At 36.0% G+C, this 26,734-nt stretch overlaps 2 protein-coding genes across 2 annotated transcripts in view; one reads left to right on the top strand and one right to left on the bottom strand.

The window, feature by feature from the left end:
• The window catches only part of cttnbp2 (cortactin binding protein 2), a 57,120-nt gene extending 46,667 nt beyond the window's left edge, over positions 1–10,453 (top strand). Inside the window, exons 14-23 of the mRNA XM_051134723.1 lie at positions 2,042–2,141; positions 2,366–2,521; positions 2,607–2,788; positions 4,917–5,095; positions 5,271–5,476; positions 5,979–6,161; positions 6,290–6,341; positions 6,422–6,533; positions 7,056–7,202; positions 9,314–10,453. Of these exons, the coding sequence (XP_050990680.1) occupies positions 2,042–2,141; positions 2,366–2,521; positions 2,607–2,788; positions 4,917–5,095; positions 5,271–5,476; positions 5,979–6,161; positions 6,290–6,341; positions 6,422–6,533; positions 7,056–7,202; positions 9,314–9,574 (1,578 nt within the window). The 3' untranslated portion in view covers positions 9,575–10,453. The remainder of the gene's footprint in view (positions 1–2,041; positions 2,142–2,365; positions 2,522–2,606; positions 2,789–4,916; positions 5,096–5,270; positions 5,477–5,978; positions 6,162–6,289; positions 6,342–6,421; positions 6,534–7,055; positions 7,203–9,313) is intronic.
• A 242-nt stretch (positions 10,454–10,695) lies between these two features.
• cftr (CF transmembrane conductance regulator) overlaps positions 10,696–26,734 on the bottom strand; it is a 30,134-nt gene continuing 14,095 nt past the window's right edge. Inside the window, exons 14-27 of the mRNA XM_051134724.1 lie at positions 24,829–25,540; positions 24,614–24,751; positions 23,750–23,787; positions 22,660–22,940; positions 22,489–22,568; positions 20,884–21,034; positions 17,896–18,123; positions 17,499–17,599; positions 16,913–17,140; positions 14,853–15,008; positions 14,674–14,763; positions 13,872–14,044; positions 13,680–13,785; positions 10,696–11,282 (exon numbers count right to left, since the gene is read on the bottom strand). Of these exons, the coding sequence (XP_050990681.1) occupies positions 11,070–11,282; positions 13,680–13,785; positions 13,872–14,044; positions 14,674–14,763; positions 14,853–15,008; positions 16,913–17,140; positions 17,499–17,599; positions 17,896–18,123; positions 20,884–21,034; positions 22,489–22,568; positions 22,660–22,940; positions 23,750–23,787; positions 24,614–24,751; positions 24,829–25,540 (2,695 nt within the window). The 3' untranslated portion in view covers positions 10,696–11,069. The remainder of the gene's footprint in view (positions 11,283–13,679; positions 13,786–13,871; positions 14,045–14,673; positions 14,764–14,852; positions 15,009–16,912; positions 17,141–17,498; positions 17,600–17,895; positions 18,124–20,883; positions 21,035–22,488; positions 22,569–22,659; positions 22,941–23,749; positions 23,788–24,613; positions 24,752–24,828; positions 25,541–26,734) is intronic.

Here is a 26,734-nt window from a genome sequence, read left to right as displayed (position 1 = left end):
AAAGAATCCTAAAAAAGACATCATGGTTTCTAAAAAAAAAAAGTTGATAATTTTGTTGATAATATATATATATATACAGGGGTTGGACAGTGAAACTGAAACACCTGGGTTTAGACCACAATTAGTATGCCGTTTGGCCTCCTTTTGCAGCCAATACAGCATTATTTCATCTTGGGAAGGACAAATACAAGTCCTGCACAGTAGCCAGAAGGATTTTGAGCCATTCCTTTCGCAGAACAGTGGCCAGGTCACTATGTGATGTTGGTGTATGAAAACATTTCCTGACTCGCTCCTCCAAAACACCCCAAAGTGGCTCAATAATATTCAGATCTGGTGACTGTGCAGGCCATGGGAGATGTTTAACTTTACTTTCATGTTCATCAAATCACTCTTGTCACCAGTCTTGCTGTGTGTATTGGTGCCTTATCATCCTAATACACGGCACCACCTTCATGGTACAATGTTTGAGCTATTGGGTGCACAAAGTCAACCTTCACACTCTGCTCTTATTGGTGGAATGTGCGATCAGTAAAGACTGGCCACCAGGCTGCATAAATAGCCATGAAACCTCCAACACTATATTGGCCAGTGTTTCAGTTTCATTGTCCAACCCCTGTATATACTGAGCAAATTAATGTTATCAATATTTGAATGATTTCTGGAGGATCAGGACACTGAAGACTGGAGTAATGGCTGCTAAAAATTCTGTTTTGCCATTACAAGAACAAATTACATTTTAAAATATTTTAAAATAGAAAACAGTTATTTTAAATTGTAGTAATATTTCAAAATATTACTGTTTTACTGGTTACTGTCAAATAAATGTGGCTTTGCTAAGCACAAGAGACTCAATTTTTAATTTTTACATTTAAAAAATCTTATCAACCCCAAATGGTAATTTATAAGATAATCTACATTTTCTTTAAAAACATCTACAGCTTATTTCCATGATGTAAGACATTTGTGAGTGAAACTGGTTATTCAACAAGAAAAATGTACACTACCAGTAAAAAGTGTTTGAACAGTAAGTTTTTACATGTTTTTTTTTAAAGAAGTCTCTTCTGCTCACTAATCCTGCATTTATTTGATCCAAAGTACAGCAAAAACAGTAAAATTGTTAAATAACTGCTTTCTATTTGAATATATTTTAAAATGTAATTTATTTTTAAAAATATCCAGTCACATGATCCTTCAGAAATCATTCTAATATTCTGATTTGCTGCTCAAAAAACATTATTATTATTATTATTATTATTATTATTATTATGTTGAAAACAGCTAAGTAGAATTTTTTCAGATGTCCTTGATGAATAGAAAGTTCAAAAAAGCATTAACATTTGTAACATTATAAATGTAAATGTCTTTATCATCACTTTTGATCAATTTAAAGCATCCTTGCTATATAAAAGTATTAATTTCGATAATTTATTTCCCCCAAAAAACAAAAAAATATACTGACTCCAAGCTTTTGAATGGTAAAAAAATAAACTGTTTTAAATATTGATAATAATTTTTTAAAAAGTTTCTTGAACAGCAAATCAACATATTTGAATGATTTCTGAAGGATCATTTGACACTGAAGACTGGTTTAATGATGCTGAAAATTTAGCTTTGATCACAGGAATAAATTAAATTTTTAAATATATTCAAATAGAAAGCGGTTATAGTAAAAGTATTTCACAATATTACTGCTTTTGCTGTAATATTTGCTTTTTTTGGATCAAATAAATGCAAGCTTGGTGAGCAGAAGAGACTTCTTTAAAAAACATTACAAATTTACTTTGGTAGTGTAGGGTGGGCTTGATTTGAATCTGTCTACTAATGAATCTTGCAAAGGAAGGAGTGTTAAGAGTACTCTCCAATTTGATTTCATGTTGAATGTCAGAGATTTAAAAACATGTTATTTAAGCATGAGCTAAGTGTCTGAATAAACTGCAGTAATATGCTGCTATCAAAAGAATTTATAATGTACCATGGGTGTCCATCTGTATCAGTCGTGATGTTTATGATGCACCTGTTGTGTGTTTGTGTGTGTTCGCAGCACAGACAGGAGGCCCAAGGGATTGGCTGTGATGTCGTCAGGGTGGAGATAGATGAGTGTCTATCAAAAGAGCACCTGCTGGAGATCTTCATCAACTGTGGTAAGAGCCTCTTCAATCATGCAGCGCCGTGTCAAGGAGTCACATTTCCCAGGTGATGATGTAGGCAAAGAAGCAGAAGAAGAAGATAGCAGACCACTAGAAACAAGATCAACAAGAGTTATTATTCTCTGACACTTATTTTTGACCACTGAGAATATTTATATAATTACAGCTTTGAATTTTAGTGGTTTGTCTGGTATTTATGGTGTTGTGTTGTTTAACAGGGTTCCTGGTTTCTTTGCATGAAGGCAGCGCTGGCCGTTGTGTTGTGGTGGTTCTGGAGGGTCTGCAAAGAGCCCACTCCCTCAGCCACCTCCTTGGAGACCTGTGCGAAGCCCTGGAGAACCGAGGATCTGTCTATTCCCTCTCCCTCAACCATGGTGAGACTCATTCATACAGAAAAACAGTCAGTGTACTTGAAAGAGCATTTCGGTTGAACGCTTTCCTCCTCATGTTGATGGGCAGGTCACGATGGGCTTTACTATTTCGGTGAAGGGAGTTTTTTGATTGGCACACTGGCCAAGCCTCGTCTGCAGGGTGCTGAGCTACGATTACAGCAGCACTTCCGCTGGGTTCAGCTGCGCTGGGACACCGAGCCCCTCAATGGCATGCTGGGACGTCATCTACGCAGAAAACTCCTCCACAAGGTCAGCACTGCACATTATCTAATGAGCTGCGGGGAAGACCACTAGAATAGCAATTCAGATCTAAATTTAGTTGAGATAGTTTAGTATATTTAGTGTAGTTTAGAGCTGCATCTACTATGCGACTGCTGAATCACTCAAATAAACATTGAGACTTATAACGGCATGGAATGATGGCATAACAGTATCAGTTTTATTTGCATTGTAATTATTTAACCATTTTGATATCTAGTTGTTAAAGAAATGGTAAAATCTGTTATTTTATTTGCAATTGCAAACAATGGAAACTGGAACTTTTAAAGGAGAAGTCCACTTCCAGAACAACAATTTACAGATAATGTACTCACCCCCTTGTCATCCAAGATGTTCATGTCTTTTTTTTCTTCAGTCGTACAGAAATTATGTTTTTTGAGGAAAACATTTCAGGATTTTTCTCCATATAATGGACTACTATGGTGCCCCGAGTTTGAACTTTCAAAATGCAGTTTAAATGCGGCTTCAAACAATTCCAAATGTGGTTGTAAATGATCCCAGCCGAGGAAGAACGTCTTGGCACGTCTAACAAAACAATTGGCTATTTTCATAAAAATAATACAATTCATATACTTTTTAATGTCAAACGCTTGTCTTGTTTTTCCAGTTCATGACAGTTAGGGTATGTTGAAAAACTCCCATCTCATGTTCTCCTTTAACCTTTAAAATCGTCCTATATCGCTGTCTAGGGTTGTCAAAAGGTACCGGGTTCGGTACTTTCAGTACTGAAATGTTAAAAACGTCCATTTCCCGCTCACATTTGAGCGCTGTTGAGTCGATTTTTAAACATCACTGATTGGCCATAGTGTTCACGCACTCAACAGACTTGACTGTGATTGGCTACAATGATAAGCGATAGCCAAACACAGTCATGTCTTTCTTTCTTCTGTCGTCATATAATGGACTGATATGGTGCCCTGAGTTTGAACTTCCAAAGCAGAAGTACAGACCCAGTCTTTGCAAAGTAAACATGCAAAGAAGATCAAACACCCTTAACAAAAAAGGTAAGGTATAGGACAGCGATAGAGTTGTCAAAAGGTACTTTCAGTAAAGCCTAAAGCAGCCTTTCGGTTAAGCCTAAAGCAGATCGGCTCAACAGCGCTCAAGTGTGAGCAGGAAATGGACGTTTTTAAAATTTCAGTACCGAAGGTACCTTTTGACAACTCTGTCGCTGTCCTATACCTTACCTTTTTTGTTAAGGGTGTTTGATCTTCTTTGCATGTTCACTTTGCAAAGACTGGGTTGGTACTTCTGCTTTGGAAGTTCAAACTCAGGGCACCATATCAGTCCATTATATGGAGAAAAATCCTGAAATGTTTTCCTCAAAAAGCACTTTTCTTTACGACAGAATAAAGAAAGACGTGAACATCTTGGATGACAAGGGGGTGAGTACATTATCTGTAAACTGTTGTTCTGGAAGTGGACTTCTCCTTTCATCAAAAAATCCTTTACAATTGCCTTCAGTAAGAAACAGGCCAAAATAATCTTAAAGGGATAGTTTGCTCAAAAATGTAAATTTTGTCAATAATTACTCACCTTTGTGTCATTCCAAACTTGTTAGACCTTTGTTCATCTTTAGAACACAAATTAAGATATTTTTGAGGAAATTCAAGAGCTGAATAGACAGCAATGCAACTACCACATTCAAGAAAGTTCATCAAAAATATCTTAATTTGTGTTCTGAAGATGAATGAAGGTCTTAAGGATTTGGAACGACATGAAGGTGGGTAATTAATAACAGAATTGTCATTTTTGGGTGAACTATCCCTTTAATCTTCACTGTCAGTTAGCTGTCAACCTTATCACTGAGTCAGTGAGTTAAACCTGTGGAATGGAAAAGATCTGAATCAAAAGAATAATTCATTTACAAATAAGGCTACTTGTTATTTCTTCAATGAACTCTGATGAAGCCTAAAGCAGATGCCAGAATTAAAGGACCACTTTTATGATGCTTTTATGGTGCTTTGCATCTTTTTGAACAGTACATCAGTACATTGTTCAAAATTACTCCTTTTGTGACAAATGAAAGAAAATATGACTGTAAATGATGGGTTTTTCCCTGAAACTCTCCCTTTAATGTTCTTCTGTGACTGCTCAGACTCAGGGCCAGTGCTGGACATCTGATGATCCCGTACACAAATCGCTTTCTTGGGTGTGTTCAGTGTGGCACCAGCTCAATGCCTGCCTGTCACGTCTGGGGACCTCAGAGGCCTTGTTGGGACCCTATATCTTCCTCTCCTGCCCTGTGAATCCAGAACAGACTCAAGCTATTCCCAAGTATGTCAATCTAGTATTGTAACGATACTGTAAAATCTGATTTCAATACAATACTTTGAAAAATATTTTCAGTGACGCTCTACAACGTTGTTTGTACTGCACTCTTCCATCACTTGATCTTTTATTTTGGTGCGACAATCTGTTAAATTACTTAGTTTTTTTACTTTGTGTTTAGGTGGCTGGTAAGGCTTTGGAATGCAGTGATAGTGCCACGGGTCGAGGATGCTGTTATATCTAGAGTAACAGCCAAGCGCTCTCCCTCCCAACGACGGTCTCCCAACAACAAAGGTCTGAGCCCAGGTCAGAGGGCGGTAGTCAAAGCAGCTCTCAATATCCTGCTGAATAAGGCTGTGCTGCAAGGCTGCCCACTGCCCAGAACAGGTACAGCACCATCAAAAATGTGACCCTGGACCACAAAATCAGTCTTAAGTAGCATGGGTATATTTGTAGCAATAGCCAGAAATACATTGTATGGGTCAAAATGATTGATTTTTCTTTTGTGCCAAAAACCATTAGGATAAGATCATGTTCCATTAAGATATTTTGTACACTACAGTACTACAGTAAATATATCAAAACTTAATTTTTGATTAGTAGTATGTATTGCTAAAAACTTCATTTGGACAACTTTTCTCAATATTTCGTGTTTTAGGGTTTTTTTGCACCCTTAGATTCCAGATTTTCAAATAGTTGTATCTGTCCTAACAAACCATACATCGATGGAAAGCTTATTTATTCAGCTTTCAGAAGATGTATGAATCTCAGTTGACCCTTATGACTGGTTTTGTGGTCCAGGGTCACGAATGCACCATTAAATCTTTCAGTGTAGTCATTATTGATACTTGCTAAAAACAAATTTGACTCTTTCTGTTTATGTGGTTAGAGATTGACAGGTTCTTACCAGAGTTCCAGGGAGGATGTTTTCCTCTCTCCACCATTGGCTCCGCCTACAGGAAAGGTGGCAGAAAAGGACGCGATAATGGAGCTTGGAGACGAGCCAATACCAGTCCAAGGAAAAAAGGAAGCCCCGCCTCTGGGAGGAGCTCTAGCTGCTCTTTAAGAGAAGGTGAGGTGTAACAAATAGCTTTGATTTTGTAGTATATACAGTTCTGCTACAGTAAACAAGCTACTGTTGCCAATTCGTGTGTGTGAAAGTCTCCAAATAATCTGTTTTCTTTTATTCTTATTATAAAGGATCTCTGGCCAATTCAAGCGCTCACTCTATGACGAATGTCAATCATGCAAGGTGTGTTTCTTATGTGTGCATATGTTTGTACTACCAGCAGATGGCAGTGTTAGTCAATGATTATGTGTGTATGTTCCTAGACTCAATGATGGAGTCGCTGTGGGTCTTTCTCTCTGCTCTGATGAAGAGACGGATCTCATCAGAGAACTCCAGACCATGTGCTCTAGCAAATCTGAGCCAGACATAAGCAAGGTAATACACATATATACTACAATCTGAAAGTTTGGGGTCTGTAAAATTGTTTTTAAGAGCTCTTATGAACACAAAAGCAGCATTTATTTGATAAAAAATACAGTAAGTGCAGTATTTGTGTGAAATATTATTACAGTTTAAAATAAATGTTTTCTATTTTTAATATAGTTTAAAATGTCACTTATTCTTGTGATGGCAAAGCTGAATTTTTAGAAGCTATTACTCCAGTCTTCAGTGTCACATGATGCTGAATTGCAGCTCACTACATGCACTGTTCACATTTCTTCAGAATATGTTAAAATATAGTTTGATATTATTGGTATTTGTTGATTTTCATAAACATTACAAAGCTGGTTTAATACTCTAGTCTCAGATTTTGTGCAAACTCCACAAAAACAGCTTGTGCTCCTCTCAGAGACTTTCTGTTCAGGCTACACAAACAGTCTGGCAGAGTTTAGCACATGGCCTTGCAGTTTCTAGGAATTGACGAGCTGTGTTCATTTCCTCTTTTACCTGGTACAGATTGCTCTCTTTAAAGAGGACTTCATAATGCTTCCAGACTCGATTCCGCCCACTCCTCAGAGGAGTGATGGCGAGGTCACGCAGCCCCGAACACGTCCTGTTACAACAGAGAGTGCTGTGGATATGACCCATCCTCCACCACAGAAGGCAAGTTTGTGATAAAACAATATGGCTCTTTTCCAAAATCTACTGAGCCACCTACATAGGTAGCTGCCTTCTAAGGCAACATCCTAACTTTCATGGAGCCTCATGAATAAACGATTTTGGAATGCTTTACACATAGAGCGTCACAGTCAGGTTCCTGAAGTAAACATCTTGTTTGTATTCCTTAATAAGAAAACTTTTTTAAATGGCAACTTATAAGCTATTAAAGACAGACTACTCATCCACATCTTTAATTTGCCTTAAGAGATAGTTCACCCAAAAATGAAAATTACCGCATGATTTACCCACACTCAAGCCATCCGAGGTGTACATGACTTTCTTCTTTCAGTTGAATCTGAGTTATATCAAAAAATGCCCTGCCTCTTCCAAATTTTATAATGGCAGTGAATGGGATTTGAAGATTTTAAAGCCCTAAAAAGTGCGTCCATCCATCAAAAAAGGTCCCCACACGACTGCTGGGGGTTAATAAAGGCCTTTATGTAAGAAAAATATCCATATTTAAAACATTTCTAGCTTCCCCTAACTGTCACACGCGCAATCACGAGAGAATGCTGTTCCAGCGTACCGTAAGCTCCGGTAAGAATGTGCTGATTTTGTGAGAACCAAGTTTTGTTTACAGCAAAGGAAAACAGTCTCCTCTTGACATACAGTTGAGGTCATATGTTTACATACACCTTGCAGAATGCAAAATGTTAATTATTTTACCAAAATAAGAGGGATCATACAGAAAGCATTTTATTTTTTATTTAGTACTGACCTAAAGATACTTTAAATAAAAGATGTGTACATACAGTCCACAAGAGAAAATAATAGTTTCAGAGGTTTCAAAAGTTTACATACGCTTGATTCTTAATACTATGTTGTTACATGAATGATCCACAGCTGTTTTTTTTTTGTAATAGTTATGCATGAGTCCTTTGTCCTAAACAGATCCATCTTTTCACACTGAGGACAACTGTTGGACTCATTATGCAAGTGTTACAGAAGGTTCAAACACTCACTGATGCTTCAGAAGGAAACAGGATGCATTAAGAGGCGGGGGGTGAAAACTTTTGAACAGAATGAAGATATGTACATTTTTCTTATTTTGCCTGAATACCATTTTTTTCAATTAGTACTCCCCTTCTGAAGCTACAGTAGATACTTATATGTTTACTAGGTACACAAAAAAGTAAAATTTACCCTTGATCTTCAAATTCCAAAAGTTTTCACCCCCAGCTCTCAATGCTCTGTGTTTCCTTCTGAAGCATCAGCGAGTGTTTGAACCTTCTGTAATGCTTGCATACGAGTCCCTCAGTTGTCCTCAGTGTGAAAAGATGGATCTCAAAATCATATAGTCCTTTTTGAAAAGGATTTTTCTGAAGAACAGCAGGCAGTTCAGCTGTTCAGGACTAACAAGGGACTCATGAACAACTATCACTAAACAAAAAAAAAACAGCTGTGGATCATTCATGTAACAACACAGTATTAAGAATCAAGTGTACGTAAACTTTTGAACTTTTGAATTTATTATTTTATCTTGTGGACTATGTAAACATCTTTAATGTGAATTATTCAGGTCAGTACTAAATAAAAAATAACAAATTTTGTATAATCCTTCTTATTTTGGTGAAATAATTAACATTTAGCAGATTCTGCAAGGTGTATGTAAACTGTATCACATTTTTCTTTACAAGTCCTCGTTTTATACTTCTATAAGCCTAAGCCTACATCCTAAATCATCCGTTGGAACGCCACTCTCTTGGGAATGTGCGTACGACAGTAAGCGCAAGCTATGGATGACAGTTTGTGAAATTGTAAATGTGGATATTTTCTTACACAAATGCTTCGATTCACTTCAGAAAGCCTTTATTTACCCCCTAGAATTGTGTGGAGCACTATTTATGATGGATGGATGCACTTATTTGGGCTTCAAAATCTCAACACCCATTCGCTAGCATTATAAAGCTCGGAAGAGCCCAGATATTTTTTAATATGACTCAAATTGTAATTGTAAAATTGTAAAAAGAAGAAAGTCATATACATCTAGGATGACTTGAGGGTGAGTCCTTTTAAAATGTTGCCAAATTTTAGTTGTTTTTTTCTGTGAAAAGATCGACAGCGGTCACGCTTCTCCTCGGCGAGTGACGAGGCCCAGATCGCATCTGCCCGTCCCCAGCAGCAGAGGGGCTCAGCAGGTGAACGCCACCAGCAGCAGCAGTTCCCTTCAGAGTCACAGCAGCACCCCTAGCAGAGTCTCCACGAGCAGCAGAGCAAGGCAGCCCCCATCCCATAATAACCGAAACAACTTTTCCCAAGACGACATCTGGTTCCTGGACCCCAACTGTAATGAAAACTACAGTAACCATGGATAGACACCTCCCACTGCCCTCCCTTTACCCTCAGTCCGTTACGTTGTGAAGTTTGGTTACTGGCAGCATTTTAGTATTTGTACATGTTGTCCATACTTGTTACACTATATTACATTGTGTACTTTGGGACCATAGTTTTAATATATTCAACTGTTTAAGAACTTTGAGAAAAAAAAAAGTACGATGAACTAACAAAAGAAAGACTGCTTGAACACTTTACAATTTGCCTTTTAGGTAAAACGTTTTGGATCAAAGTAAGAGCTGGTAGTCTTTTTGCTCTCTAGTATTTTCAATCAATCGTGTTTTATGTTGAAAAAAGTGAAAGGTGAGTTTTAAAAACTGTCGAAAATCAGGGTTTTACCAAATATGTGTAAATAAGAACTGGGAACTTAAATGTTGTATAGATTAGTGTGTGTGTGTGCGTGTGTGATATTGCGCTTGTACATTGGAGGAATTTTGAAGGGAAAATGAGAACTGTATATATTGTTTGTAATATTAAATTTTGGTTCATATTTTTTCACTCGTTTCCAAACGAACTGAATGTGGCAATAAGTACCACCATCGCGAACACGGGATATTTTGTTTCTGTCCGTTAAGCCATAATTAGTATTTTCAATTACTCTCATGCGTGCTCAGTGACTGGCTTGAACTTTGACTTGTGAAACCCAACTGCGAAATCGGAAGCGGCGCGCATTAACTTTTCGTTCGTCTTCTATATTGAACATTTAAGTATTATTTTAAAGTCAGTATTGTTCATATGTACAGAAGAGATTATAGTCGAGCTCTGATGTTTAAATGTATTATAGTTGTCGGATGAGGTTCAGAGAAATTGTCCTGTTTCCTCCAAGCACAACAATTAAAAATGCACTATCCTAGACATCACCTCAGCGCTTGGGTTTTCTTTTCCCCACAACACTGTGTTTGTTTGAAACAAATCATTTGTTGGAATTGTTTATCACCACCACCAGCTATGTTTTTGTGTCCTCTTCTCTGAAGCTTCCCACTATAACGCAAGATAAGAGTGGAATGAGGTCATTCCTAGTGACCACACAGAAAAAAAACGAGACGTGCAGTCTTGAAAAACAAATTTGCTTCACAGAAAAAGTTTTTATATATATTTACACTTTAAAATAATCAATGTTTTTGTTTGTGCCTTTCCTAATTCCATGAGAAAATAGTTTTGCCATTTACATGATTCATATGATCCCACTTTCAAAGGTCGCCAGACGTTGGTCACACGTTAACTTAATAAATTAAATGTTCAAATAATAGAATACATTTGATTTGGAGATAAATCATAAAAGCTACATTATACAAGTTTTTACAGTGTTCGATTATTCCTGGCCTCACTGTCCCATTGTGAGAGTACCTCTTGTGACATTAAGAAAAAATACAGATCTTTTCTTGTAATAAATGTCAAATGTTCTGACGATGGGTCATCCAATAAAATGTACCATTTGGAGACCATTGTAAGCTTGTGAATTCCAGTTTGAGACGTTCAGAGACGAGTGTCTTGGACATTGTCCTCGGCCTCCTCTTGCAGTGTCTGCGTAACAGAGCTGAGTTTGTTTTGAGGGGTTCGCATGCTGGAGTTGCGGCGAGGGAAGAGTTTGAGGCGTTCGGCTGGACTTATGGCCTGCTTTAGATGACTGGTCTCATTCAGCAGCTTCTGAATGGAGTCGTAGGTCTTCACCTGACCCTTGTCCATCATCTGCGACAGAGATCAGAATAGTCATGGACAAGTTGTTTTTTAAAAAGTGTCTCATTTGAGCAGCAATTACTCCAGTCGTCAGTGTCACATGATCCTTCAGAAATTCTGATATGCTGATTTGGTGCTCAAAAATATTTCTTATTATTAGCAATATTGATAACAGTTGTGCTTCTTAGAATATTTGTGGAAACTACTTTTTTTCAGGATTCTTTGATGAATATAAAGTTCAAAAGAACAGCATTTATTTGAATTAGAAATATCTTGTAACAATTTACTGTTAATTCTGAGAGTCAGAACTATGAAAAGTTCAAAATTGTGAGATAAAAAGGCAATTCTGACTTTCTTGCAAATGCGGGTTGGCATCTCGCAATTGCAAGTTTATATCTCACAATTATGACTTTTTTCTCACAATTCTAACTTTTCCTCAAAACTGTGAGATATAAACTTGCAGCTGTGAGTTATCAAGTCAGAATTGATAAGTTTTTATCTAGCAATTATGACTATTTCTCGCAATTGCATGTTTTATATCACACAATTCTTGACTATTTTCTTGCAAATGTGAGTTTATATCTCACAATTCTGAGTTTTTTTTTCTCAGAATTGCATTATGTTAACTCAATTGCGATAAAGTCAGAATTGCTAGATAAAAACATGCGATTCTGACTTTTCTCGCAAATGTGAGTCTGTAACTCTGTAACTTTTCTTTAGAATTGTGAGATATAAACTTGCCACTGTGAGTTCTAAAGTCAGAATTACAAGATACAAACTCACAATTGCGAGTTTCTATCTCAAAATTCTGACTTTTTTCTCGCAATTCTAACTTTTCCTTTGAATTGTGGGATAACTGAGTTCTAAAGTCAGAACTGCGACATATAAACATTCTTAGAAATGAAGTTAGAAATGCAAGATATAAACTCACAGATCTGACTTTTCTTTTTAGAATTGTGATTAAAAACTTGCAGCTGTAAGTTATAGTCAGTACTGTGACGTAAACTTGCGATTGCGAGAATGATTGCAAGTTTTTATCTAGCAATTCTGACTTTATTTCTCACAATTGTGAGTTCATATATCGCAATTCTGACTTTTCTCGCAATTCTAACTTTTCTTTAGAATTGTGAAATATAAACTCACAACTGTGAGTTATAAAGTCAGAATTGCACAATATAAACTCACAATTGCGAGAATTAGTCGAGTTTTTATCTAGCAATTCTGACTTATTTTCTCACAATTGTGAGTTTACATCTCACAGTTCTGAGAAAAAAGTCATAATTGACCTATTGGTAAGCCCCTCTCCTCGAATGCAGATGAGCCAATGGCCTATTTTATTGCATTTCCTAAACTCAAACAAAACAATCCCAATGAAGATAAAAAACATTTTCTGGTTGTCATATTCTCATTAAGTTACAATTAACGTAATGTCATCTTCTGCTTCAGCAAGGTATTTCAACGGTAAAGTCAGTGAGTCCATGCTAATGTTCAAAACCTAAATAGCGAACTGTTCTCACATCATGTACAGTGTAGGTCAAAAACACATAAACGAAGGTCTACATTTTAGTGTCTCTCCATATTAAAATGGTTAAATGTATGTTAATTTAATCGTACCCTGTAATACATGAACAGTGTTGATCCTGCCGACCGACCGTAATATGAGACTTCTCCCGCTTATTTATTTATAAAAAATATTTTATATATCCCTCCATGGAATATTTAATTCCTACTTGAATGGTGACTCTTCCGTGTCCAAAATTGTGCAAAAACATAATTGGACAAGGTTTTTACACTGACAGCTGTCATTAATGTAAGACTGAGCAACTCCGTTTGTTTGTCCAAGGGAGCAGCTGTAACTAAGGGGGGCGGGATATAAACTCACAATTGTGAGAAAAAAAGAAAAAAAAACTTGCAATTCTGACTTTTTTCCCTCAGAATTGTGAGATACAAACCCGCAATTGTGAGTTATGAAGTCCAGTTTTGAGGGAGAAAAAAGACTGATATGTTCTTAGAACTGCGATTTATACAGCATCTCACAATTCTGATTTAACTCGCAACTGATAAAGTCAGAACTGTGACGTTAATCGCAATTCTGGGAAAAAAAAAGTCAGAAATGTGAGTTTATATTTTTGTTTATATTCTAAGTTTCTATTCTGAAAAGAAAAGTCAGAACTGTGAATTCATCTTGCAATTCTGACTTCATTTCTCAAAATTGCAAGTTCATATCTCGTATTTCTGAAAAAAAGTCATAATTGCGAGATAAAAACTGGCAATAACTTTTTTTTTTTTCGGTGGCGGAGATAGGCTTCCATAAAAATGTGAAAAATTACAAAAAAAACTAAAACAAAAAGGGATATATGATATTTAAGTTGGTGTTGATGGGAGAGAGAGACAGTGCAAGAGCCTTACCAAGAAAGACTGACACTCGAGCAGCGGTTCCACTTTGTGTTCAGACAGTAATATAGTGCATGTGGAGAAAGACTGTCGTAATGTCTTCTTTAACACCTTTATTGTTCTGAAACCAAAGACAAAGCCACCATTATTTACCATGACATGAATTCATTGTACTTGGACTTAACAGCCAGTGGTGTTGGGACTCACACTGGATCGAGGTGGGCACTAGGCTCATCCAATAGGAGGATGCGGGCTCCGCTGAGGATGGAGCGAGCCAGACATATGAGCTGCTTGTGGCCGTTACTCAGCACATAGCCTCCGTATTCCAGATGGAAGTCCAGTTTGTCTGGAAACTGCTCAATCACTGTCTTGAGACCGACCTTCACACATAAACAGAAAGAACTGTAAATGAAGCAAATACTTTCAACAAACTGTCAATAAAATTACACCGAAATGATAACTTAACACAAGGGAACAAAACAAAGTGTGTCATTTTGGTGCCCGACATGACAACATTTAAAGGTTAAGCATATAATTGCTTGTTCACGAAAAAAGCCCTGGCCTTTCTCAATGGATAACAAGATAACCTCATGTTTTGCTTTAGAAAAGGTCACTTATTTCATCAACAACAAATTGGAAACCTCACACACCAAAAAAAAGTTAGGTACATAAGATAATAACTAATAAACACTAGCAAAAACATGAAATATTTGTAATGCTAAAGTTTCATTCATCCAAACTTTAAGACTGGACTTCTAGCTGGAATTAAGAAAAACTTAAACTAACTCAAAAAAGCCATTGTTGTTTGAAACCCTGGTTGTTTGAAATTTGTCTGAATTACACCCTTGACCCTTAACTACTTAGTGGCAACTAAAGTGTTTCCATAGTCCCAGCAGCAGAGACAATGCTTTTCCACTTTCTTTGAATTGCTCTAGAAAGAAGGGTCATCAAAGCACTTGACCTCACAGTCATTGATCATTTGCTCTGGACCCCTGCAGCAAAGACCCACCTCCTCCGTGACCCGCCACAGCTCCTCATCACTATGGCAGCCGTAAGGATCTAAGTTCATGCGGAATGGACCCGTAAAGATGAAGACTTTCTGTGGTGGAGTGGAAGGAGATATTTACAAGAAAATCATGAGATGTTATGAAGAAAGAGGATGAAAGCCGTTCCCCGAACCGCTGTTACCTGAGGCACCACACCAAAGGCTTTCCTCCACTTCTGAAGTGGCATATTGTTCCAGTTGACCCCGTCGATGGAGATCTCACCATCTGTGTAAACCAGCTTCAAGAGAGCATTGAACAGAGAACTCTTCCCAGAACCTGTCCGGCCCAAGATACCCACCTGAAAAAGATCATATGATCGGACATGGAATTTCACAATAAAACAAAACCTGTGAGCAGGAAGTGCATCTTCAGCAATAGATGTACATCACATATACATCACAGAAATGAGTGTGAAAAAATTGAAAGCTGATCATATGGGACTCCTCTTTCAGCTAATTTCAGTAAATTTGCTATCTGTTTCCCATTGCCTATATTGTTCTACAAAGGCAAAATGCAGGAACTTTGTCAAAACCAAATTATGACTGAAATCAATTCCTATGACTTGGCTCAATCATGCTCAGATTTTGAAAAAGATATATAAAAACTGATATTGCAATTACATTTTTTTTCTCAGAATTCTGAGATATAAACTCAAAATTGTTTGTGATAAAGTCCAGTTCTGAGAGGAAAAAACACTGATATGTTTTCAGAATTTCTCAGTTTATATTTCATAATTCTGACTTAATAACTCGCAATTGCGTGTTATAAAGTTAAAATTGCAAGATGTAAACTCAGTATTGAAAAAAAGTCAGCATTGTGAGAGTTTATATCTCGCAATTCTGAGTTTTTTTTCTCGCAATTGCAAGTTTATATCACCCAGTTTTGAGAAGAAAAGTCTGAACTTTATATCTTGCAGTTCTAAGAAAAAAAGTCAGAATTGCAAGTTGAAAATTTATATCAAATTGATATCAAAATCAATTTTGGCATTGATGTAGTTACTGCATTTCACCTTTGTAAGGCAGTGCAACCCAAAAGTCTACAAATGAAAACTCTAGGATGGAAAATATAATTTAAACCTGTAAATAAAAATCAAGTTTTAAGATTTTTGTGTGTGTAAAAATAAATAAATAAATATGAATAAATAAATAAATAAATTCATTCATTCATTCCTAATATAAGTAAGAAATGTTTTAAACTAAAAGCTCTAGGATTGAAAATACTCTAAAGGACTTAATATGTAAATTAAGTCCTAAAAATGAATAAGAAATTTAATTTAAAAAACTTTATGAATTTAAAGATCAGGGTAAATTCAACTTATTTTGTCTTCTAGGAAACATGTAAGTATCTTCTGTAGCCTCCGAAGGGCAGTAATAAATGAAAAAATAAATAAAAATGTGATATCTGGGCAAAATAAGAAAAACGTACACATCTCCATTCTGTTCAAAAGTTTTCACCCCCCAGCTCTTAATGCATTGCGTTTCCTTCTGAAGCATCAGTGAGCATTTGAACCTTCTGTAATAGTTGCACTGAGTCCCTCAGTTGTCCTCCATGTGAAAAGATGGATCTCGAAATCATACAATCATTGTTGGAAAGGGTTCAAATAAACAAAAAATGCTGAAAAACCACAGAATTTGTGGGACCTGAAGGATTTTTTTGAAGAACATTACAAACACAAACAACTATCACTTAAAAAAAACAAAACAAAAAAAAAAACACATCTGTAGATCATTCAGGTAACAACACAGTATTAAGAATTAAGTTTTGAACCGGGTTATTTTTATCATTTCAACTATTATTTTGTCTTGTGGGCTATAAACATATTTTATGTAAAATATCTTATTCACATCAGTACTAAATAAACAATAATATGCTTTTTGTATGATCCCTCTTATTTTAATGATTCTGAAAGGGGGGTGCAAACTTTTGACCTCAACTGTATTTCCAATACCAGATTCTGCATTTCCATTTCTAGGCCACTATCAATTAAGCAGTTTTGTCACACAAAACTAAGAATAAGAATAAGAATACAATTTGTAATGAAAAAAATTAAGCATTTTAGCTAATAGTGTTATAAAAACTGCGTAATTCAAGCTATAGCACACTGTAATGTCATGCTGTATACCACTATTACTATTATTTCTTAAGCTATTTAATGTATGCATTTTAAACAGGAGTTTAACTCTGGAAGTTGCTTGTACATACCCTCTGTCCACCCTCCGCAGTGAAGGAGAGATTCTTAAGGACAGTGTGACCCCCTTCTGTGTATCTGACTGTTAAATTCCGCACATCGATCTGACCGCGGTTGGGCCAGCTTGAGTTGGCCCGTGGATCAACATTCTCGAAGATCAGATCCGAGCATTTGCTTTTGTCCGGTTTGGGTGTCTCAGACGGTAGGTCGATGAACTTAAAAACCCGGTCAACAGAACGCATCTGGAGGAAGAAGGATTAGAACAGCTATGATGTAATCAGGTCCACTGAGGTCCAAACTGCATGTGGTTTGTTTAGCCTTTAAATGATGCTTAGCCTCTGTGTTTGTGTGCGCGAGTACAAATGCGCACACAGTTACACCATGTGGCAAAAATAAAGCGCCACTACTGTATAAATGCGTATCAGTGTGATTGCAACTACTCTCCTGATTGGGTCATAGTAAGGAAAAACAAAACGTTCTGCACCTTGATAAGCCCCGTTAGTGTTGCTCAGACAATATTTTCAACAGCATTACAGAACAGGACAATTTCTGCAGTCTAGAGCAATTGAAAAACATGCTGAAAATCAAAAAGGCACGTACCATTCCATCTACCGCAATGCTGGTGGCAACACACCACTGGAAGGTGCCTAGAATGAGCATTGCCAGGCATATGACGATACCAATCTCGCCCGGTTTATCCTCTGTGGAATAACGCACACACATTCACATGCACCAACAAGCAAGTATAAACATCAAGTACAAACATCTCATTGAACTCGCATATACACTTCAAAGGCATTTTCCAAGCACTGCTCGTAATTACCTCTTAATAAAACCAATTGTCTGTAAAACCCACTAAATCAAGCGTTCATTGACTTTTTGGACCCACAGAGAATCGTCAAATAAACAGTGGCATCCGCTCGCTCTACATGCTCTACTGTTTACTTGGTTCATTCTCACATATCTTGCCTAGAGACAGATGGAGGAGCGCTCTTACGGTTGGTTCCTACCGCAATCCAGGCGGTCAGCGTGAAAAAGAACACAAAAAGGATGTCGGAGCGGAAGAGGAACCATCGTAGGGTCGACAGGTAGAGGAACCAGGTGGCCGTGTGGGTGTTGAGGGTCTTGTGGAACAGGTTCTCGAAGTAGGTTTGACGCTCAAAGGCTCTGATGGTCCACAAACCCTTCAGCGAGATGATGAGGTGGGAGAAAATGGGGCTACGAGCTGCGATGAGAGAAGAATGAAAGATGTCAACAATGTATACTCATTTCATTATAAAGAGCCAGTTCACCCAAAAATGAAAATTCTGTCATTAATTACTCACCCTCATGTCGTTCCAAACCTGTAAGACCTTCGTTCTTCTTAAGAACACAAATTAAGATATTTTTGATGAAATCTGAGAGCTTTCTGACCCTGCATAGACAGCAACGCAACTGACATGTTTAAAGCCCAGAAAGGTAGCAAAGACATCATTAAAATAGTCCATGTGACATCAGTGGTTCAACCGAAATGTTATGAAGCTACTTTTTGTGTGCGAAGAAAACAAAACAAATTTATTCAACACTTTCTCTTCCGTGTCAGTCTTTGATGCACGTTCACAAGAGTACCACAATGCATTGCTGTCTATGCAGGGACAGAAAGCTCTCCATTTCATCAAAAATATCTTAATTTGTGTTCTGAAGATGAAAGGTCTTACAGGTTTGAAACGACATGACGGTGAGTAATTACTGACAGAACTTTCATTTTTGGGTGAACTATCCCTTTAAGTCTTCTGAAGCAATAGATTTGTGTGACAAACAAAGCAAAAGAGTCAAAAACTAAACTTCATTTTGGCCTATTGGCCTATGGGATTATAATTAATACTTTTATTCAGCAAGGACCCATTACATGGATCACAAGTGACAGTAAAGATATTTGCAGTATACATTACAAAACAATTCCATTCCAAATAAATGTTTGAATATTTGAACTGTTTGAACAATATTAGAATTTTCCGAAGTTTAAACATTTTAAGCGACTGTTTTCAAAATTGTTAATAAAAAATGGTTTCTGAGAAAAAAAAATCTGCATCTTAATGATTTCTGAAGGATCATGTGACACTAAAGACTGGAGTAACAATGCTGAAAATTCAGCTTCGCATCACAGGAATAATTTTATTTTAGAATGTATTCAAATAGAAAACAGTTTTAAATTACCATAATATTTCACAGTATTAATGTTTTTATTGTCATTTTGATCAAATAAATGCAGTCTTGGTGAGCACAAAAAGTTTTAAATATTTTTGAAATGTTTTTTTCCAAAACCATTTAAAAAAATCGCAATGAACAGTAACAGGTATGAAATTTAATTGGACACAGAAATTTAACACAATAACGGATTCTAAGAAATTACACTATATGTTCGTCTGTCCGTCCATAAAAGTGTCTTTGCTAAATATGATGAAATATATACACTACCAGTCAAAAGTTTTAATGTTTTATTTTTTAAAGTTAGTTTCTTCTGCTCACCATGCCTGCATTTATTTGATCCAGAGTACAGCAAAACAGCAAAATATTATTACTATTAAAAATAACTGTTTTCTATTTGAATGTATTTTAAATGTAATTTATTCTTGTGATCAAAGTTACATTTTCAGCATCATTCCTCCAGTCTTCAATGTCGCATGATCCTTCAGAAATCATTCTAATATGCTGATCTGCTGTTCAAGAAACATTTATTATTATTATTATTATTATTATTATTATGTTGAAAACAGCTGAGTAGACTTTTTCAGGTTTCTTTGATGAATTTGAGCATTTTGAGAATTTGAGCAGCAAATTCAGAATATTAGAATGATTTATGAAGAATCATGTGACTGGAGTAATAATGCTAAAAATTCAGCTTTGGAATAAATGTATACATTTAATACATTTTAAAATATAGTCAAATAGAAAACAGTTATTTTAAATAATGAAAATATTTAAATTTGACTGTTTTGTTGTACTTTGGATCAAATAAATGCAGGCTTGGTGAGCAGAAGAGACTTCTTTACTGTTCAAAAATGTTGACTTGCAGTGTACATAGCCAAGTGTAAAAGCATTTCCAATTAAATTCTAAATGTTTAATGCTTTATAACGAATCAGAATTTTAAATTTTTGGTTTTAAAAAACTCAGTATTGAGTGCTTGTATTTCGTCACCATCAGTGCCACACTTTTCCAATAGCAGAAAGTGTCAGGAAGAGGAAGGAAGAAATAAAAGTCCTGCCCTCTGTCCTTTGGCCTTCAGGTGACCTCAGAAACAAAATGAACTAATCCACAAGTTCAGCTAACCATGATATTAAATCATCACATTTTTCTCATTCATCACAGCTTTCCTTGCAGCATTCCTTTCCCTTTCTATAGACAACACAATACCTTTAGCTCCTGTTGTTTGAAAAACAATAGGGTTTGCGCAGTTTTCTGGGATCCCCGCCATCAAGCTCATTGCTCATCGGTTGGGAATGGTGAGTGAATGATATCAGGATAACACTGGAGGAAATCCCTGGTCGGGTTTTTGCTAACCCAGTATTACAAAGTACGGAAAGCCCTAGCTGCTTTCTCAGAGGCCCTGAACAGGCTGACAGTAGGAAGAGCGACAGAGAGTCGACAATTGAAGCTAACAGGAGCTTTCTTCCTGTCTGAGTTACAGAGAGACTAACAGAAATGGGTCTGCCTTATTCAGAGATGCAGCAGATGATTGGTCGAGAGACAAAGCTCTGACCTCCCGCCCAATGCCGTTTCCTTTGAGATATCCTTTTCTCTTTCTGGTTGATTCATCCATCCTCTGCTCCTCCCCTGTTTTTGGACCTGGCACTGACCTCCCATCAGTGCCTTGTCTAACTGGCCTTCTCGTCCCTGGCAGCAAGCCACACGCCAGCACGCCGAGTGCGTCAGGAATGCCTTTGCCAACTGTACAGACGTATCTAACAACTGCATGCAAAGAATGCACACACTATCTGGCCTTACCTTCTGTCTCCAGCTGTTTAAGTTGTTGACCCGTACGGAGAAAGTACTTCCTCATCACAATAAAAATAATGGCCAGGGGAGTTGCTACGAGGAATATGTACGGCCGCACGATGGACACCACAAGAACACAGCCAACCACCACCACAGTCAACTGTTAGGAAAAAAAGCAAAGTTTAAAACTTTAAAGTAATATTTTTTAATCTTTTTTAACATTACAAAAGATTTCTATTTCAAATAAAGGTTATTTTGAACTTTCTATCTATCAAAAATTTCTGGGAAAAAAATCTATCACAAATGTTTCTTGGGCATCAAATCAGCATATTAGATATAAATTAATATATACACAGTTGAAGTCAAAAGTTTACATACACCTTGCAGAATCTGTATATTAAATATTTTACCAAAATAAGAGGGATCATACAAAATGCATGTTATTTTTTATTTAGTACTGAGTTGAATAAGATATTTCACATAAAAGACGTTTACATATAGTCCACAAGAGAAAATAATAGTTGAATTTATAAAAATGGTCCTGTTTAAAAGTTTACACATGCTTGATTCTTAATACTGTGTTGTTACTTGAATGATCCTGAATGTTTTTTTGTTTAGTGATAGTTGTTCATGAGTCCCTTGTTTGTCCTGAACAGTTAAACTTTCATAAAAGTCTTTCATGTCCGACAGATTTGATGGTTTTTCAGCATTCTTGTGTATTTGAACCCTTTCCAACAATGACTGTATGATTCTGAGATCCATCTTCAAACGCTCACTGATGCTTCAGAAGGAAAAACGATGCACTAAGAGCTGAAGGTGTAAACTTTTGAACGGAATGAAGATGTGCAAATTTTTCTTATTTTGCCTAAATAACTTTTTTTTCATATATTACTGCCCTTCAGACGCTACAGAAGATCCCCAGAAGACCTTTACCCTGATCTTCAAATTCAAAAAGTTTTCACCCCCTGGCTCCTAATGCATAGTTTTTGATTCTGAAGCATTAGTGAACATTTGAACCTTCTGTAGTAGTTGCATGTGAGTCCCTCAGTTGGATCTCATACAGTCATCATTGCAAAGGTTTCAAATACAAAAAAAATGCTGAATAACCAAATAATTTTTGGGACCTGAAGGACTTTTCTGAAGAACAGCGGGCAGTTTAACTTTTCAGGACAAACAAGGGACTCATGGACACATATCACTAAACAAAACAAAAAACAAAACAAAACAAAAAACACACACAGCTGTGGATCATTCAGGTTACAACACAGCATTAAGAATCAAGCATATGTAAACTTTTGGACAGGGTCATTTTTATAAATTCAACTATTTTTTCTTGTGGACTATATGTAAACATGTTTTATGTTAAATATCTTACACAGGTCAGTACTACATAAAAAAATAACATGCATTTTTTATGATCCGTCTTATTTTAACATTAACATTTTGCAGATTCTGCAAGGTGTATGAACACTTTTGACGTCAACTGTATATATAACATAAATTTAATTAATTTAATTTTGTTTAAACACTACCAAGTGAAATCTATCTACCCATGCAATCCCCACAAAAACCTAAGGCTTTTGACAAAAAAAGTTTATCAAAGGAGTCTCAAACCTGGACAAAGTCAAACATTAGGAGAGGAAGCATGTCATCAATGGTGGCCATGTCTTTGGTGAACCTATTCATGATTCGACCTGTTAAAATGGGATACAAACAGTAAAGTATTAAGTCGGAAAGTGGACCTGGGGAAATAGGGTTTCTTATTCTACTTTTGATAACACTGACCTGTCTTCATTGTATTGAGCACAGACATGGGTGCACTGAGAACTGCATGCAGCATCTTCTGGTGCAGTTTCTTGGAGATTGTGATCATAGTGTGCACAAGCGGAAGACCCCGGAAAAACCCCATCGCAAGGAGGCTTTCTGACGTGGCCACGTAGATGTAGAGAATGTAATAGCTGCCTGTTGGGGTCACAATGATGCCATTTCTTTTTCCAGGTGAAGACATGTTGGAGTACTTTGTCATATTTGGGTCAGCTCGATGTTGCTCTTCTTTCCAAAGTTCACTGCAACAACAAATAAAGTGAAAATGCTATATTTTGTCGATTGATTAAAGGGGACATCGGATGTAAAATTCACTTTTACGCGGTGTTTGCATATAAATATGTCTTAGCAGTGTTTAGTCACAACCTCCTACAATTATAAAATACATTCAGTTCTTTTTTGCAATCCCCATAAAAACCTAAACAGTTTCAATTATCAAGCCGTTTTGATTTTCTGAGCAGAATGATGTCATATTGCTCAGGCCCTGCCCACAACCATTAATGGACTGTCCCATATTAGCATATTTCCACCCTCAGCCAGTTGTACGCTGTCCGCCATTTTCTCAGCACTCGAGTAGCTGTAGCGACAACAGCGTCTCAAAGCAATGCAGATGTTTTCTAGTTGGATGTAAAAGTGAACATAAAAGTCTTAATTTTCTCCCAACTTCAGAGCCACTGAGGACGCAGTAGAATAGTTTTGTTTTTGATTGTAACACGCTACCGAATATACACAAAACGGAAGAGAGGGGCGGAGCAGTAGCTCATTATCATTTAAAGAGACATGCACTGAAACAGCTTTCTGTGAACAGAGCTGTTTTTGACAAGGTAAAAAAGGGTGCTGTTTTTCACAACCACTGAGGGACTTTAACCAAAGTATTTTGCAGATATTTCATGAAGATCCTAAAGAATCATTCCAACTTGTGGAAAATGGGCATCTGATGTCCCCTTTAAAATGAATTACAGATTACTACTGAAGAATGCTTGACAAAGAAGAGTTTAATTCTGCCTGTAAGAACAGATTACTGGAAAATGAGGTAAGGAAAAACACTTACTCAGTTATCAGAAAAATCCCTGCTACAGATCCTGCAACCTAAAAACACATAGGAAAGATTAAGGTTAGTAAATCTAGATGTACACTACCGTTCAAGATATTTTTTGTTTTTGAAAAAAGTCTCTTATGCTCACCAAGTATGCATTTATTTAATTAAAAAAACATAGTAAAATAGTGAAATATTATTACGATTTAAATAAACTGTTCTCTATTGTAATATACAGTCAAACCAAAAAAATATTCAGACACCAGATATAATATTTGCTATTTTTTACTAGTGGGTGCAGGACACTTTAGTTCATTTACAGTATGTAAGTAAGGATAAAAATAAAAGTGAACTGTAACATATTATACCCAAAAACTATTCATACAGTGGACTACCAGTAAAATTGATCAAAATTTGACCAAAAATTTGATTTGACTCTTTGACCTGACCATGAGTTGTTACATACCTTTCTATCAAAGTAATCTGAAATTATCAAGATTAATTTGTTCTGACACAGTTTAACTCTTGAGTTCTTGTCCTATTTTATTACAATTTTTTAAACTATAGTGAATAAACTGTGATAATGTGAGAAATGTTAAAGGTGTCTGAATAAATTTTGGTTTGACTGTATTCTATGCATATAAAATGTATTTTAGATCTTGGATTCTTTGATAAACAGCATTTATTTGAAATAAAAATCTGTATTTACTGTCGCTTTTGATCAACTTACTGCATTTTTGCTAAATAAAATTAATTTATATTAAATCGTACTAATCGCAAACTTTTTAACCATGGAAACACATCAACAATATTCATTTGTAATGCAGAACATGTCAGTACACAATTTATGAATACATGCACAAAAAATATTAGGTTTACCTCAATTGCAGCAACAAGGAAGATGAAGATCAGAACATAGAGAAGGCTTTTATTATTTGACACATATCTGACATATGTGTTCCACTTTGTCGTTTCAAATACATCTTCTTTTTCATCTATTTCATCAACTAAGCAAGCCTGCAAAGAGAACCAAACCAAGTTAAATCTTTGTATGTAAAGTAATATGTTGCAGTTAGTGCAAGAATTTTCCACACCTCAATGTTTTCTTCCTCTAGGATCCCGGTGATGTCATATGCGCTGTCTGACAGACGGCGAGTATAGATGTCCAGCTCTGATGCCACTTCACTCTGAGGCATGACGGACAGGCGTCTGCGGAAAGATGACTGAAGGTGGTCACGACGGCCTTGGCCTTGTGCATTAGTCATGAAAGCTAACACCGACTGCCGCCTCTGACCAGCCATATGCACTCCGTGATTATGATACACGTCGCTTCCCATAAAGGATTCATCCACTAGCTCGTTCTCTGGTACCAGGGAGAACTTCCGGTCAGGTAATGTCCTCCGAACCTCTTCTTCAGGTATCTGAATGAAGGATGCCTTACGAGTTGCTCCGAGAGTGCTGAGGATCACTGAAGATTTTCTTTCATCTATATACACGGGCATGGACGGGGCCACTTGGCGAAAAGCAGAGCGTTCAGGTCGCATGCCTGCGCTCTCATCCACCGAGACGCGGTGGAGAGTCTCTGTGAGGATGGAGCAGCGGCGTTCTGCGCTTACATTGTCATAGGCCTCCAAACCCAAAAGCAAAGAGCTGAAATCAGGCCGCTCTGACTGAAGCTCTGAAAAGGTGCCGTAGAAAAAGCTTTCACCGTTGTGGAGGAGTAAGATCTTGTCAGCTCGCTTTAAATGCTCAATCTTATTGGTTACCAAGATGCGTGTCTTAGAGGCCATCAGCTTACACAGACATCTGGGTAAATACATAAAAATAAGGTTACACAGCAAAAAACAATCCAAACACATCCAAAACAATTTTTTACATAATATATGTATGTACTGTGTATGTTTATATGTATATATATAAATATGCACACATATATGTGTTTATATATAATATAAATCATATGTTAATCATATGTAAATATGAATATATAATAAATGAATATACACACACACACATGTAAATATATACAATATATAATAGAACAAATGTATATGTATATATATATATATATATATATATAAATAAATAACAGGACGCGATTAATCACGATTAATCGATTTTACATCACTAAAAACTATTGATTAAAAGATGTTTAATAAGCACATTATATATACACACACACACACACACATAAATATATACAATATATAGTCAAAAAATGTACATAAATAATTGGATGTGATTAATCGTGTTTAATCAATTTTACATCACTAAAAAAAAACTATTGATTAAAAGATGCTAAAAAAGCATATTATACACACACACACACACACATACGTAAATATTTACAATATATAGTCGAAAAAATGTATATATATATATATATATATAAATAACAGGATGCGATTAATCGCGATTAATCGATTTGACATCACTAAAAACTACTGAATAAAAGATGTTAAAAAAAGCATATTAATAACACACACACACATGTAAATATATAGAATATATAGTCTAAAAAATATATATATATATAATTGGTAATCGTGTTTAATCGATTTGACATCACTAAAGACTATTGATTAAAAGATGTTAAAAACCATATTATACACACATACACGCAAATATATACAATATATAGTCTAAAAATGTATATATATAGATATATAAATAATTGGATGCGATTAATTGTGTTTAATCGATTTGACATCACTAAAAACTATTAACAGATTTTGAAAATGCATATTATATATACACACAAACACACATGTAAATATATACAATATATAATAGAAAAAAAAAATTTAGATATAAATAATTAGATGCAATTAATCGCAATTAGTCAATTTGACATCACTAAAAACTATTGATAAAAAGATGTTGCAAATGCATATATAAACAATATAGTATATACAGAGATATATTTTACGCATATGTGTATATACAAATATTTAAATAGTTTTAGAACATATGGAAATGTCATTATATATTATATACTAT

The sequence above is a fragment of the Labeo rohita genome, chromosome 18, assembly GCF_022985175.1.
Source record: "Labeo rohita strain BAU-BD-2019 chromosome 18, IGBB_LRoh.1.0, whole genome shotgun sequence".
In the NCBI taxonomy this organism is placed as follows: Eukaryota; Metazoa; Chordata; class Actinopteri; order Cypriniformes; family Cyprinidae; genus Labeo; species Labeo rohita.
The sequence above is the reverse complement of the archived record's forward strand: the minus strand, read 5'-3'. Positions and strand labels throughout refer to the sequence as shown.